Here is a 13,871-nt window from a genome sequence, read left to right on the forward strand (position 1 = left end):
AAAAACTGGGTAGAAAATCTTCAGAAGTTTATCTATTTTCCCATTTTTAAACAGCTGACTTTCCCACTGACCTGTTAACTAAAGAAAGCTGAAGAAAGAAGAGAAAGAAGGGCATTAGTTGACTGCTTAAACGAGTAATCTCAGTAAAAAGACAAAGTAGTGATAAAGGTTTGATGTAAATAGATGATACCTTCTAAATTGACAGGTTGTATTTGGTACTTTATTTCAACAATGTGACTTTTGGAGTAGCAGGCTTCATTTTTCAGATTTCACTCATGTTAAAAGATCTGTATTTACTTTGGATGAGAATCTGACTTAAAATGGTCTCTACAAATTGGAGAATATTATCTAGGGGAGAAATTTGAAATTAGTAAATCTGTAAATTATGTAAATATGTAAAAATGTAAATTAGTAAATCTGTACATGGGCAGCAGTGATTAGCTGGACAAATAGGGACAGAAGGCTGTAAGCAGGGCACTCCCTGAGAAGGAACTAAAGGTGCTGTCTCATCACTGTCTTTTAGTTAGCTGTGGCAAAATAGTATGCTTCCTACTCTGATGCAGAGGGAAAAAAAGTACAGCCTGCCTGTTGTGAAGAGTGTTCTTTCTGCTGTATTTGTATATTCACAGCTGGAGCACTGAGCTCACCTCTGATCCTTCCTGTGCAAGGGCAGCTGGGAAAAAACAAGGTTGAGAGACTGAAAATGTAGTATAGAGGTCTTGGACATGAATGTCAAGAAGACATTTAAGAGGAATGGTTTGTAGACTAAAGAGACTTGGGAAAGTGTGATTTATATTACTGTTTTGACAGTCTTTGCATATTTAATCAGTTTCCAGAGTCTGTAGATAATGCAAATAAGCTTAAATTGCAAGAGAGATCAAGTTTTACAGGGTGCAAGGGATGGATTTTAAGAATAGTCAAGCATGGGAGTGCATTCCTTGTAGGCTAGAGAATCTCCATGAGTAGGGTTTATTGTATAAATGTAGGATTGATAATATATACATTAAGCTTAATCATGGAGATTCTCCAGCCTGCAAGTAGTTCATTGGTGGGTGCTGTTGATCCTGCTTTGGCATGGGCAAGGGGAGTGAGGCAGCAGCTTGAAGACATCTTGACGAGGGAGATAGATGTTTTAAGATGGTGAGAGAGGCTAAACTGGATTAGTGAAACACTGCTAAAGTAGTTTGTTTCTGAAGTTGTTTGTTGCATTCTACCTATGAGATTACTTGCCTAGAATAATAGTATGTAGTACTGGAAGAATTGTGTTCTCTGCTCTGTTGGTCTGCCTCTGCAGAAATCTAAATAACAAACATTGCAGTTTTTATTGGTGACTCTCAGAAGAACTTAAATTCCCTGGGTCACACCTGGCATACCAAGGATGCTCGTGTAGTAAGTACTAAATTATTTACAGTGGTCTACTAAGAATTGTCTCTGTCATTCTGCCTTCTGTAGTTTGAGCTTTTGTTAAACACAGACCAGGACTGACTCTAATGTCCACTTCTCTCTTATGTGGCTTTTTCAAGGCTTTGGAGGTTCTTTTATTGCTCCTTCTCCATCACCATCCCCAGTCACTCCAGCTCAAACCGGCTTACTACAGCCTAACTTTGATGCAGCTTTTGGGACATCAGCTCCAACAACTGGCAGTTCGTTTGATGCATCAGGTGAGCCACAGTGTTTCTTCCTGTGAATTTTCTAGTGAGTTCTGTGTCTTCGGTGAGTTAATTATACCATATTTGGGCTCTGAATACAAGCAGCATCAGTGATTTCCTGGTTCTCTTTCTACTGGAACAGCTCAGGGTGGTGTTTAGGCTGGTGTGTGCTCAGGAGCTCTTTGTACCCAGTTTTTATTTTACCATGTCAGTAAAAAAACCACTAGTGTGAACATCATCCTTGCATGTGCTTCATTGCATGAATTAGGAGTTACATGAGGAAAACACTGTTCTGTAAACCAAGTATATAGGCAAGTCCTCTTGCTGCTGCTGCTGAAGCTATTCCTGAGCTTGCTTGGCACCTGAAGGCACACAAACCAAAGACTGAGGTAGTGTTCTTGGCCTGACTATAAGCTTAAACTTCTGTCACTGCTATCATTCTGTTTGTATCTCTTCCATTCTATATTTTCCATGCTGGGTCCTTGCTACAAACTTAAAATTGGTGAGTTCTGCAACTGTACAAGAAAAAAAAGGTTGAAGAAGCACTGCTGCTTGGTTATTTGGTTGCTTGCCAGTGTACATGCTACCCCTTCCTGTTGACGTAATGTTAGCATGTTCCTCAAATACAGATCAGAAGATAGAACTCTGGCATGAGTTGTACCAGGCAGTTTGACTTCAAGGGATCTAAAAAATGAACTTCTGAGTTTTATGACCGGGCTAAGGAGGTTAGCTCTGTCATTGTGGATGGTTCTGGTTCCTTCTGATCTCATAAGGTATTAGTAGGTTTTCCTGAATCCCTGCTGCTTGCAAGTGAATAGTAGTAATATCTTGAGACATTCAGTCCTGTTTTCATAAGATGTCAAGGTATAAGACTGCTTTGCCACAGTAATTCTGGCTGGTGTTTGCTGCAAGATGTTCATTTTTAAAACCCTTAAATGAATATCTCCTAACAAATGTGTGTGCATCTGACACCTCTCTAAGGAGGGCTGTAAGAGAAGTGTTGTGTGGAAGTGGTGCTTTACCTGTGTAGATTTAATTCTCCAGCTAAAACCCTTTTAGGCATGTCCTCTCATATTAGTTCTCATCAGTATAGCTCTTTCAGGATTACTGTACATTCAGTGTCTAGTAGAATGACATGCATGCCCTTGTTGGCATTACTTTTAATGTCAAGTGGTGTTTTGGTAACACTTGTGACGTGGTTGTCTGTGCTACATTTGTCAGAGCAACAGCAGGTAGTGTTTTTCTTAGCACAGCTGCTGTTCTAACCCATTTTCCTTTCACTTCCAGTGTTTGATGGCTTAGGTGATCTTCTTATGCCAACTATGGTTCCTTCAGGCCAGTCTGCAGCACCTTCAGCCACAGCAACAGTCCCTGCTTCTGCAGCAAGCAAAGGCCTTGGAAGTGATCTTGATTCGTCTCTTGCAAACTTAGTAGGCAGTAAGTGACAAACTTTGTTTTTAACTCATGTGGCATGCAGCTATGATACTTGTCCATGGAGCCAAATATCTGTCTGTTTTAGCTTGCAAGTGGTTTTTCTCCCTGCAGAGATTAGGGGATGTCTGGGTATGTAACTTTCTCTTTGTGCTCACGATATGAGTCAACGTGTGAACGTCTCATCAGACTGTTAATGGATGTGCAGCTGTGTAATAACAGAAAAGTGAAAGCTGTCCAAAGCATCTGATGTCACTGTAGAATTTAAGCAGAAGAGCTGGTGGACACAAGTAATTGACTTCCTGCTTAATGCGAGGAGTAGCAGCAGCAGGGTGTGAGGAGTGTGTAATAGCCAAGAGCAGAGTTTCTCTCAGATGGTGAACTTCCCAAAATACATTCTTGAAATGCTAAGCTAAAACGAAGTTCTCTTTCCTGTAGCAGGAAAAGGGCTAAAGACTTTATAACAGAGATCAGTAGCTGCAGCCCCCACCAGAGGCCCTAACAGAGGCCCACCTAGGCTAAAGTGTAATACTACTGAAGTTGTACTTAAGAGGATTGTATAAATGGAATATTGTCAGTGTATCTAAACACACCACATCAAAGATATAACTGATCTTGTGATGCATGTTGTTCTGTTAGGTGTGTGGGGAAACTGTCATGCTTGGAAGCCAGCAGGGCTCTTAAATCCCTTTAAACCTCTTCTGCAAATGACTTGGTATATCCAAGTTTGGGGAAGAAAATCAAACCTAATGATTTGTGACTTACAGGACTTGTATTGCTCATTTGAGAAGAGTATTCTTTAAAACTTTTAGCTTAAAACTTCTTCCAAAGAATAATTAAGGAAACTACTTGGAGTTCCTACATAAGGTAGAGCAGATAACAGTGCAGAACTTCCAGGTAACATTCAGATGCTTATGGAGCAAAAATGGCTTCCTTAAGTATAAGACACCTGCAGGGTTCCTCAAAAGTCTGTGCTGAAAAAGGGGTAGATATGGCCAGTCTTCTGATGCTGTCTGAATGCAAACAGCCAAAACTTTATTACTCTGTATGAGCCCTTCTGCAGTGAAGGTTGAGCTGTTACTTTGACGTGCTTTAATTTACTAAGTACGACTTCTTTTTTTCTTTCTTTCTTACAATTTTCAGATCTTGGAATTTCTGGTACCACTTCAAAAAAGTAAGTTTAAGAAAACAAAAGAGGGTTTTGATTCTTTCATCTATTTTATTTATTATTAGGAATAAATAAATTAGTTACGTGCTCCCTCTTCCCAAAAGTATCAGTTAATAAAAAATTCTGGAAAAAGTATTTTATTAAATACAGGTTCACTAAATAATTAAGGTTAAATATGCCTGACATAGCTTTTAAACTTCCTGGCTTTAATCAGAGTCATTGAATTTTTTTCTGTAAATTGCTGTCTTCCTATAGGACAGCTCATTTGCAAAGAACTTAAAATGAACAAATAGTCCAGATAATATATTGTATAGCTCTCCTTAGTAGTTAGGCTAATATGTAATAGTTGTGTTATCTTTTTACAGATGCTGGATGTGCTTATCATGTAGGCTTTGGAATACTTGTAAAATAATAAAGAAATTCATTCCATGCAGTGAAAAGCTTCTTTTTGCAAGAGGAAACATTTACAGCATTCTGTTTATTTTTTAATGTAGCTTCTTAATCTAACTGATTGCTTATTTCTGTGCTGAGTCTTCCTCTGTATGCAAGACCAGTTTATGATGTATGTACTCCAGAATGTTTTGTGCCCCTGTGGAGATAATAGGAGGGATGTGTATAAACACATAATGAAGTTTATCCCGAAAATTTAGCTCCATCCAATCTACTTCATTCAAATGGTGTATCCTATTCTGGTTAGAGCAGCCTCTAGCAAAATATGGTTTTGCAGCAACCCTTTTATTCTATGAATGATTTGTTTCTCTTGTATCTATCAACTTTTTTCAGAACTGAATGCTTTCCTCCTTCAGCTGTCTGAGCAAGATTTCCAGCAATGAAATGACCTTTCAAAGACTTCTAGCAGGCAGCTCTACTGCCTGGCCCCAGTAGAATAGGCAGTAGCAGTCCCTCTTCTACTTGCAAGGGTATATGCAATAATATGTTACCTTCAGTCAATACTAAATAAAATCTCTCTTTAATTCTCACCACAAAGGCCATAACCATGTAACTGACTTGAGCATAGAGTGCACTGATGTCTACTGCTAACAACCTTTGAAACTGAGTGGCACTAAAAGTGTATCTTTCTGTTAATAACTTAAACTGCATACACCATCAACTAATGTAGCTGCAAGCCTACTGTTCATGTGTACTGCAACTGCTTTTTCCTCTCATTGTGATAGCATCAAATAATAGCTCTGTCTCTCTCCCTCTCTATTAGGGGAGACCTTCAGTGGAATGCTGGAGAGAAAAAGTTAACAGGAGGAGCCAACTGGCAGCCAAAAGTAGCACCTGCAACATGGTCAACTGGTGGTGTCCCAGGTGCTCCATTGGTAGGTGGTTAATCTATTGATACCGCTGGTATTGGAACCTCAATATTTTATGAGACTGTGCAAACAGACTGGTAGGCACTCCTGTCTACTGCAGCTAAAGGGTTTGCTTCTATATCAATGATATGATTATTTCAAGTCACATTTTTAAGACAGATTTACAGCTGACATAAATAATTGACTTCAGGTCAATGACAATACACTAGCATATGTATCAAAATGGTTACTCTACCTGTGCACTTAGTACCTGTGGACATTGCCAAGTGTGTGGTTATCTGTATAGGTCTTGCCAGAACCAAGCCCAGGTCGATGGTCCAAAAGACAACAGTATAGATCCAAAGCTGAAGTACTGGAAGGAGAGAAAATATTTTTTTTTTCAAGCTTTCTTGATTGAAGTAGATAAAAAGTCTACACAGTATTTATACTGATCAGGTGATAGATGTTAGATAAGAAGTGGGTAGCTTGCTTAGCAGCATACAGGAGTCTGCTGGAAGAGTTAGGATTGTCATGTAAAATATTTCAGAATGCACTGTGACAGAAGGTTGAATTGAACTAGAAATCTAAATTTGGTGCAAGAGCAACTTGATTGTGAGTAAGTTACAAGAGTAATCTGAAGAGGGGTCATACCTCATCTCACTGAAGTCACACAGGGCTTAAAACATTTCCATTTGGAAAAAGTCGAGTTGGGAAGAGAAGGAAAGGATTGTTGAGGGGAGCATGACCAACTCAGTTCTCTGCTGCCACAGCCAAATGTTAAAGTGACTTTTAAGCATGTTCCAGCTTGTTCTTTAACCTTATGGAAGATACAAGAATTCCCTGAACTTGGTACTTCATTGGATGTATAAGTTGTAACATCAACTTTTTTTCTTAATAGAAAGGCTGGGCAGTACTGTACAGTGTAAGTGATTTTTTTATGATCTCTTATTGTACTTACTTAACACGAAGATACTAACAGCACCTCACCTGCACTACAGTTATTACCACTGGCTTAAAACTAGCAAAAAGCTACCTAACATGGTTCTATTTGCACTGTCTCTGCAGACCATTCTCAGGCAAGGTGTTGAATATGGTAGTAGTGATGAACCATTTCTGTGCTGTAAGCTTGAAAATAAGGGCTTCAAACTGTCTTTGCTTTACTTGGATGTGAACTATCTGATGACTTGTACTACCTGACATTTCTAACTTCTGTAACATTAGTCTGAACTTGCAATGGCTTTACCATCTGATAAGTAATTAGCTTTTCTGGAAAGCTGGGCAGTTTTGGTAGCATTTCATGAAACATGGATTCTCTATATACATTTCTTAAAAATCATGCACTTAAGTAATTTTTGAAACCAAAGAAAACTAGATCTGCAGGAAAATATAAATGTGGAGACCAAAGAGAAGCTTGCCTTCACATCACTGTTGAACCACAAACTTTTGTTCACTTCTTCCCTTCCTTCTGTCCTTTTGCCTTCTGGATTAAAACTGGCAAAATTTTGTAAAAGCCCATTCCCTGGAGTGACCTAATATTTTGAGGCAAAAGCAGATTTAGTTTGTGTGGCCTTTTTCTTGGCATCTGCCTAACTGGATTTTGAGCTGCATTGTGTTCCTGTGGCTGCAGCCAGATCACTGCATAGGATGTCATTAATCCGTGTCTTCCTATTCCTTGCTTTCCATACCTGAGTGCCTAGGTGTTAGTTTTAGTTTGGGGACAGCTGTGCTGCTAGCACAGGCCAGCTTTTAATTGAAATGCTCCCCAGAAAGCTTTCAGACTGGAGAAGATGTTCATAATTAATATTAGCCAGAAACTGCAGGGTATTTGAATAATGAATCTGGAACAGGATACCCCAACTTGTCTCCAGTTTCCTAAGAAACTGGCAAATTCTAGTTTGGAAGCAAGGATTAACCAAGGGCATTAAATGCAGCATTCACAGAAGCAGACTTATCCAACATATCTCCAGAGATGCAGTGTATTTTGAGCTGCAAGTGCCAGCTGCTCTCCAAGTGCAGTGGGATGTAGCTGACTCAAGGCAGGAGGTAGGTTGTGGAGGCTCAGGCATGACCCTGCAGCTTCTGTAATAGCTTGAGAAATTGTGCCAATATACTTAGGCCATACAAGTAGCACTAATGAGATTCCTAAAAATCCTACTACCATTTTCAAATCAATTTCCTTGAATGCTTTCTGCCTCTCTTCAGAGTTATTCATAGTTTGGATTGTATATAGGTCTGTGAAAAGGAGAGACTTGGATGTTTTCAAGGCTGTAAGGAGACTGTATGGGAAGTTACAGACAAGGGAACCAAAAGGGATGATGTGTAGGTTCTGCTGGATGAGTGGGGTGCCCTTGTTCAAAGATGTTGTTATGCTGTATATCCAATCAGACTACTAAACTAAGAGTTCTCTCTTTCTGAATACTAGTGAGAGATCCCCTTTTTTTGTCTTGTTATTTGAATGAAAATCATAAGAAGTTAAGCATATGAATGAGAAACATAAGATAAACTCTCCATACTATAGTATGTAATGGCTGTGATTGTGGCTTCAGTGTGTGAATTTATTCTTAAATGAATGTCACTGCATAAAAATACTTTCTTTTTTAATTGAAAGCTAATTATGGAACTTATTTCTCTTATCTTTACAATCTGCTTAAGCTTTTACTAAAATACAGTGCTATAGCAAGTGCTGCAGTGTGTTGGCTATCAGTTATGAAATTGGGATGCTTTCTTATACTATGTAGGAGGAGGAAAGTATGTGTTTTCTTGGGCCTATTTTGAATTGTACTTAGTAAGTTGACTCCATTCATGAAGAGCCTGGAGTCTGTCACCCTTGCATTTTTATGAAAAAGCAAGCTCAGGATCAGTGCAAAGACTCATTCAACACTTTTCCTTAAAGCATTGTGGTTTTGAGGTTAGATACTATCCTGCAGTCCTGCTTTCCAGAACAACTTTGAGAATGCTGGACACTCTTGTGCAGTTTCCAGATAGTTGGTGTGACAGAGATTCTTGCATTTTTTAATTTTTTTTATTCTTTTTTTCCCCCAAAAAAACCCATTTAGACAGGAGCTGTGCCTCCAGCAAGTGCTGTTCCTGCCACAGGGGGTACTCCACCTGTCCCGCAACCAGGAGCAGCATTTGGGATGGTGAGTCCCTTTTATTACCCTGCTCTCCTTTCTTCACCCACCGTTCTGACTCTGACTCTGTGTCCATTGCCAGCCCCCAGCAGGTACAGGTGTGCCCATGATGCCCCAACAGCCAGTTATGTACGGGCAGCCTATGATGAGGCCACCATTTGGAGCTGCCACTGGCCCTGGTGTACAGGTAAGTGTTCATGCTAGATGGATGGATGTGAAATTGCTCTCCATTTCTGTAGAAGGTAGCTTCTATGTGTGCATTATTTCAGTTCAGTTCTACCTGTAGGTCTGTAAATAGCTTTTCTTCTAGTATCAGCTGCCTGACTTGGAACAGATCACATGAACTACCTTGATTTTTTTCAGTTCCCTTGTATGAGACCAACAGAACAGGCTCAAGTCTCCAGCAGCTACCTACATCCAAGACCTGTTTTGGGAGGATATTTAAGTAAAGGTCAAAGTGGGCACTTTTACAAGCTCTGAACAGAGCTTGTAAAAATCTACTAGAGCTGCAGTCAGCATCTTTCCTCCCAGCCCACCAAGAGATTCCTCAGAAAACCAACCTTCTGCTTTGTATAAGTTAAGGTCTCCAGTTCTTGGTTGACAGCTGTTTCTCAGTACATACAACTTTATCTGTTTCAGGCTGGTAGCTTGCTGGGTTTTTTTTGGTGCAAAACAGCTGCATTCAAGTGTGAATTACCACACTGTATATAACATTGGAGTGCTCAGGATGCACACTTTTCACAGCAAATTTCAATACTATTAAGTTTTTCTTCTAACTTACATTAGAGATAAATGGGAGATAAATGACACTGCTTCATTCTTCATGTTTTAAAAATGTATTTACCTAGTCTGACATCATAACATTCACATATTTAGATGTAAAGGGGACACAAGTTGGGCCACCTAAGCCAAAGATACTCTTGATTCTGTGCTAATGAACAATAACCAAGAAACGTTGTGTCACAGATGACTCATTGCCAAGGAGATGAGTCCTTTCTCTAATATGATGAAGAAAATCTAATGGAGTAGTTAATGATGAAATAGGTTGAGTGAATGGAGACATGCCATCCTTCCTCTTGAACTGGGTGGTATTTGCTGCTTTTTGTAGTTTCCTATGGACTCTGACTTGAAGCTGTAAGGTTGGAAGTGCAGGATGCTGCCCACTGCTGCAGAGCTTTCAGCTCATAGCCACTGGTGATGCAATATAAGCCATAGTACCTGTTCCACACTATATTTCCAAAGAATTTGGTTTGTAATAACTCTGAAAAGAAGGGCCTGTATAGATGAGAGGCAGGGAATGACTTCACTGTAGTTTCTGTTTCTTTGTAAGTCAGAAGTATATTTTGTAATTCAAATAAGGTGGGAGATGGAAGTTGGTGCTGTACCTCTGAAATCAGACTTGTAACACTTGAAACCAAGCCAGGTCCCTTGTTCTGTGCTTTTCCGCCCACCTTAAACTGTCTCTGCACTTATATTAGTTAGATTAATATTATGGAAGACACCAACATTTTGTATCTCAGAGGGACAGTCGTCAAGGTGCCAGGGCTACATGTGAAATACCTTTAATGCCCTGAGTAAGGTAGAGCTGGGGAGGAGTAAGGACAGGGTAGGAGAACCATCCAGCTCCCTAGTGAGAAGAGTTGCGGGGAACTTGAAAAACTGATGGTTTATGTGGAACAACTGATGTTTTTTTAATACTTAGCAGAGGAGGAACCACATATAATATAGTCACATCTCCAGTATACTTTGGACTCTCATTTACCTTACCAATGTAGATCAACTTGCACTTGAATGGCAGTCTCTGGGATTTTCAGGTGGACTCTGCAGCCTGCACTCCGCTTGTTCTGCACCACAGTGTTTAACATCTAACAATTGCTTAACTTCTGTCTGGGTTGATGACCCCTACCACCATGCTGTCTTACAGGGAGACTGATTTGAAGTGATTTGAAGCTGTGCTAATTAGAATATGCAGTGTCTATAGCCTTATCCACTAAACCAGCCAAACATAGTTAACCCTGTAGTAAGGATGGAGTCTAAACAATGCTTGAGCAAAGTGGCAACACACTGAACTTGAGGATAAATGAGAACTTGGTATGCTTGCAATGTGCTTGTGTGAGAACCAGCTTGTATCTGCCTAATGCTTGTGTATCCTTGTCTGCTTTGTTTTTTTCTGCCTTCCTGGCTGGTGTCTGTTAGCTTTCTCCAAGCCCAACTCCTGCTACTCAGAGTCCCAAGAAACCTCCAACAAAGGACCCATTAGCGGATCTTAACATCAAGGATTTCTTGTAAACGATAAGGTATTCTGTGGCTGCCTGCCTGAGCATGTTAATGCTGTGTCTGGCACACAGGTGGTGTTGATTAGGCCAGTAGATTGAATATGACTGATAAAATTGTTGCTGTGGAGGTAGGTAGAAACATACACTGAAAATGTGGTGTTTTAAATCGAAAACTCAGTTCTCTGCCCAGACAATTTTAGCCTGAAAGCTGACTTTTGGCTAGGTATTTTTTTCCAAAAGTGACTAACCAGGAAAAGTTATTTTCAATCTGTAGCTTCAATTTTTGCCTTGTTTCCTTTCAGTCCAAGGGTTTATGTTTATTTCCCTCCCTGCTCCCCCTCCACTCCCTGAAGTCAATACTGAAATAAATAGAATCATAAGAGTACAAATACTAGGAGCAAAACACTGCTGAAGAGGTTTGTCCCACTCTTGTGGGTGTAGAAACTGATTTGGTATTTTAAGTGTAAAGGGATCAAAAGAGGAAAAACTTCTGTATCCTGATCACCAAGGGAAGATTCTTTGCATCTCTTAACTGTTGCCAGCTCATGTTTTTCCCCACTGTACAAGTTTTCAAGGCACTGCTTTTCTGAATGCTAAGGCATGAGGTCCTGAGCAGTGCCATGTAGAACAACAGTAGGAAAGGAGGGACTAAATATAAAGGGAAAGTGGAGGAGAAGCAAAAAACCAGTACTGCAGAATGAAGGAAAAAAAGGCAGAAACATAAAGGTGAAGGTTTTGGAGAAGGATGTAACAGCTGCCAAGTAGAAGCATCAGATTGAATTGAACACTTAAGCCAATTTAAAAATAATGATGCAGAAGTAAGGTAGGCATTTTATAATTAAGACTAGAATAATTTTCCAGATGAGGAGGGGACAATCATTACATACCTTTTGAGCCTTCTTCAGAAGTTCGTTATCTTTCTATAGCTTAATTCTAAGACTTGTTCTAAGCCCCCTCTGCACTGGAGTTAGCAGCAGTGGATGGGATCAGGCTGTTCTTAGCAAGCACCACGCAATCCCTCTTCCACCTTCTCCAAATTCCATCCTTGGGAGTTGTGCCTGGCTCTTGGTGGAGATGTCCAGGAGTGGAGATGCACTTTCATTGCTGGGGTCCACTGCTGTTGGCTTGGGTTTATAGTAGACAGATTCATAACTGTCTGTGGGAAAACTGCTGCTTCACTAAATGCTGATAACTCCTGTGAGGTGTGAAGTGATGAGCAGATTTGGTGCTCTTTCTAGAATGTGCTATATCTAGCTCATTATTGTGGTTTTCATCTAATACTTTCCTGTATTCACAGCTGCAGTTTTTCTGACTGGATGATAAAAACTTGAGTTTGGAGTCTACAAATGGATGCTCAGAGTTTGAAAATGAGCCACCAGTACCAAACCCAGCGCTTACTCAGACTTTTCTTCCTCCTGAAACGTGTAGCACAGCTGTGAAAGTGAACATTAGGAATGTGTACTACCTTAGCTGTTATCCCTACTCTCTCGAAATTTGTGTACTTGGGTTATTTGTGTTTTACAATTTAAACAATGGATGTATGTTTCTGATGCCTTCTAGTGCTTTTCTGAACCTATCCCACAGGGGCAGATTATGCAGCTGTTGTTTGGTGAGCCATTTGGAGCGATGTCTGTGGTTTTTGAAGGTTTCCATGTATATAACTTTTTGAGGACACCTAAAATTTCCCTAGGACTCAATTTCTCCTTTATCTGTCATGAAACATAGTGTGATAATACCAGATAGTAAGGAAAATATGTATGAAATTGTGTGGAATACTTTTTTTTTTCTTTTCCCAGTCACAGGAATCTCAATTGTCGTGAAAAAATGTTTTATTTTTGTGGCACTGTATATGTTAAGATAATTCAAAGTAATATAAAGGTAAACTACCATAGCAAATACTTTTTTTGATGATTTACCAAGAATGAAAAACCATATCTGAAAGAATACCATATTTATTGCTCTTTTTCTTTTAAAATCTATTTTAATGATTTAAGTTGTTTGCATTTTAAAATTGGCATATCTATCCGTTCTTGCTCAATGCACTGAAAAGAAGTAAAGGGTCAATTTCTCTCCATGTAGTTGGAAAAACTACTATAGTTGTGCTGGCATTAAGGGATTTCAACTACAAGAGCACTCTTGGATATATCTGTAGTCAAAACATGACAAGTGATGTTACTCATCTCTGTTCAGTTCTTATGTACATCTCTTAATTTCGTGCTTCCCTGTGTATGCCTTAGGCTTTTCTCCATTGCCCCGAATGCGCTGTGAGTAGCTTTTGTACTATTGGTGATGAGATTTAATTCTGATCCAGAGATCCACGCCCTTTACTGTACAAACTGTGTTTCTTTTCATTTTTTTTTTATTTGTTCTCATACTGTTTCTGCTGATGGCTTGTTGTAAGATCTTGACTCTTCAATGAGGTCACTGTTGATCAGTGTTACAAGTGGCTTGGCAGTTCTCTGTAAAAGCATATCGGGTTGGAAAGATACTCACCTAAAGTCTTTCAAATGAACTATTTAATCAATGTATGGTACCATTAAAAGTGGTTGTATCTGAATTTGCTGTGGGGATAACACACAGTATAATGGGAGAGTTCTATAAAAAGCTGATTTCAAAATGGCTCTTCTTTGTATTTCAGTTTAAAACAAAAACAAAAAACCCCAGTGCATGTGTGCCCTCTGAGATGCAATAAACACCTTGATCAAACTAAATACTGTGTTGCCAGTTCATGATTTTTGAGATGTTGAGCACAATAATAGAATTTGAGAGGGGAAAAAATGTCTAGGTCCTGACACTGCTGAGTCTGCTGCACATGGTAATCACTTTTGCTGATCTGTAAGCAGTACAGGAGAGATCCATATGAATCTACAAGGAAAGGGGGGAGAGGAGAATTCTCTAGTTTGACCTGTAACACCTCG

General features: G+C 39.6%; 1 protein-coding gene across 1 annotated transcript in view; it reads left to right on the top strand.

The window, feature by feature from the left end:
* SNAP91 (synaptosome associated protein 91) overlaps positions 1–13,664 on the top strand; it is a 68,186-nt gene extending 54,522 nt beyond the window's left edge. Inside the window, exons 23-30 of the mRNA XM_051613387.1 lie at positions 1,524–1,661; positions 2,937–3,086; positions 4,224–4,254; positions 5,462–5,573; positions 8,603–8,686; positions 8,760–8,864; positions 10,874–10,974; positions 12,251–13,664. Of these exons, the coding sequence (XP_051469347.1) occupies positions 1,524–1,661; positions 2,937–3,086; positions 4,224–4,254; positions 5,462–5,573; positions 8,603–8,686; positions 8,760–8,864; positions 10,874–10,966 (713 nt within the window). The 3' untranslated portion in view covers positions 10,967–10,974; positions 12,251–13,664. The remainder of the gene's footprint in view (positions 1–1,523; positions 1,662–2,936; positions 3,087–4,223; positions 4,255–5,461; positions 5,574–8,602; positions 8,687–8,759; positions 8,865–10,873; positions 10,975–12,250) is intronic.
* The last annotated feature ends 207 nt before the right edge of the window (positions 13,665–13,871 follow it).

Source organism: Apus apus, chromosome 3, assembly GCF_020740795.1.
Source record: "Apus apus isolate bApuApu2 chromosome 3, bApuApu2.pri.cur, whole genome shotgun sequence".
In the NCBI taxonomy this organism is placed as follows: domain Eukaryota; kingdom Metazoa; phylum Chordata; class Aves; order Apodiformes; family Apodidae; genus Apus; species Apus apus.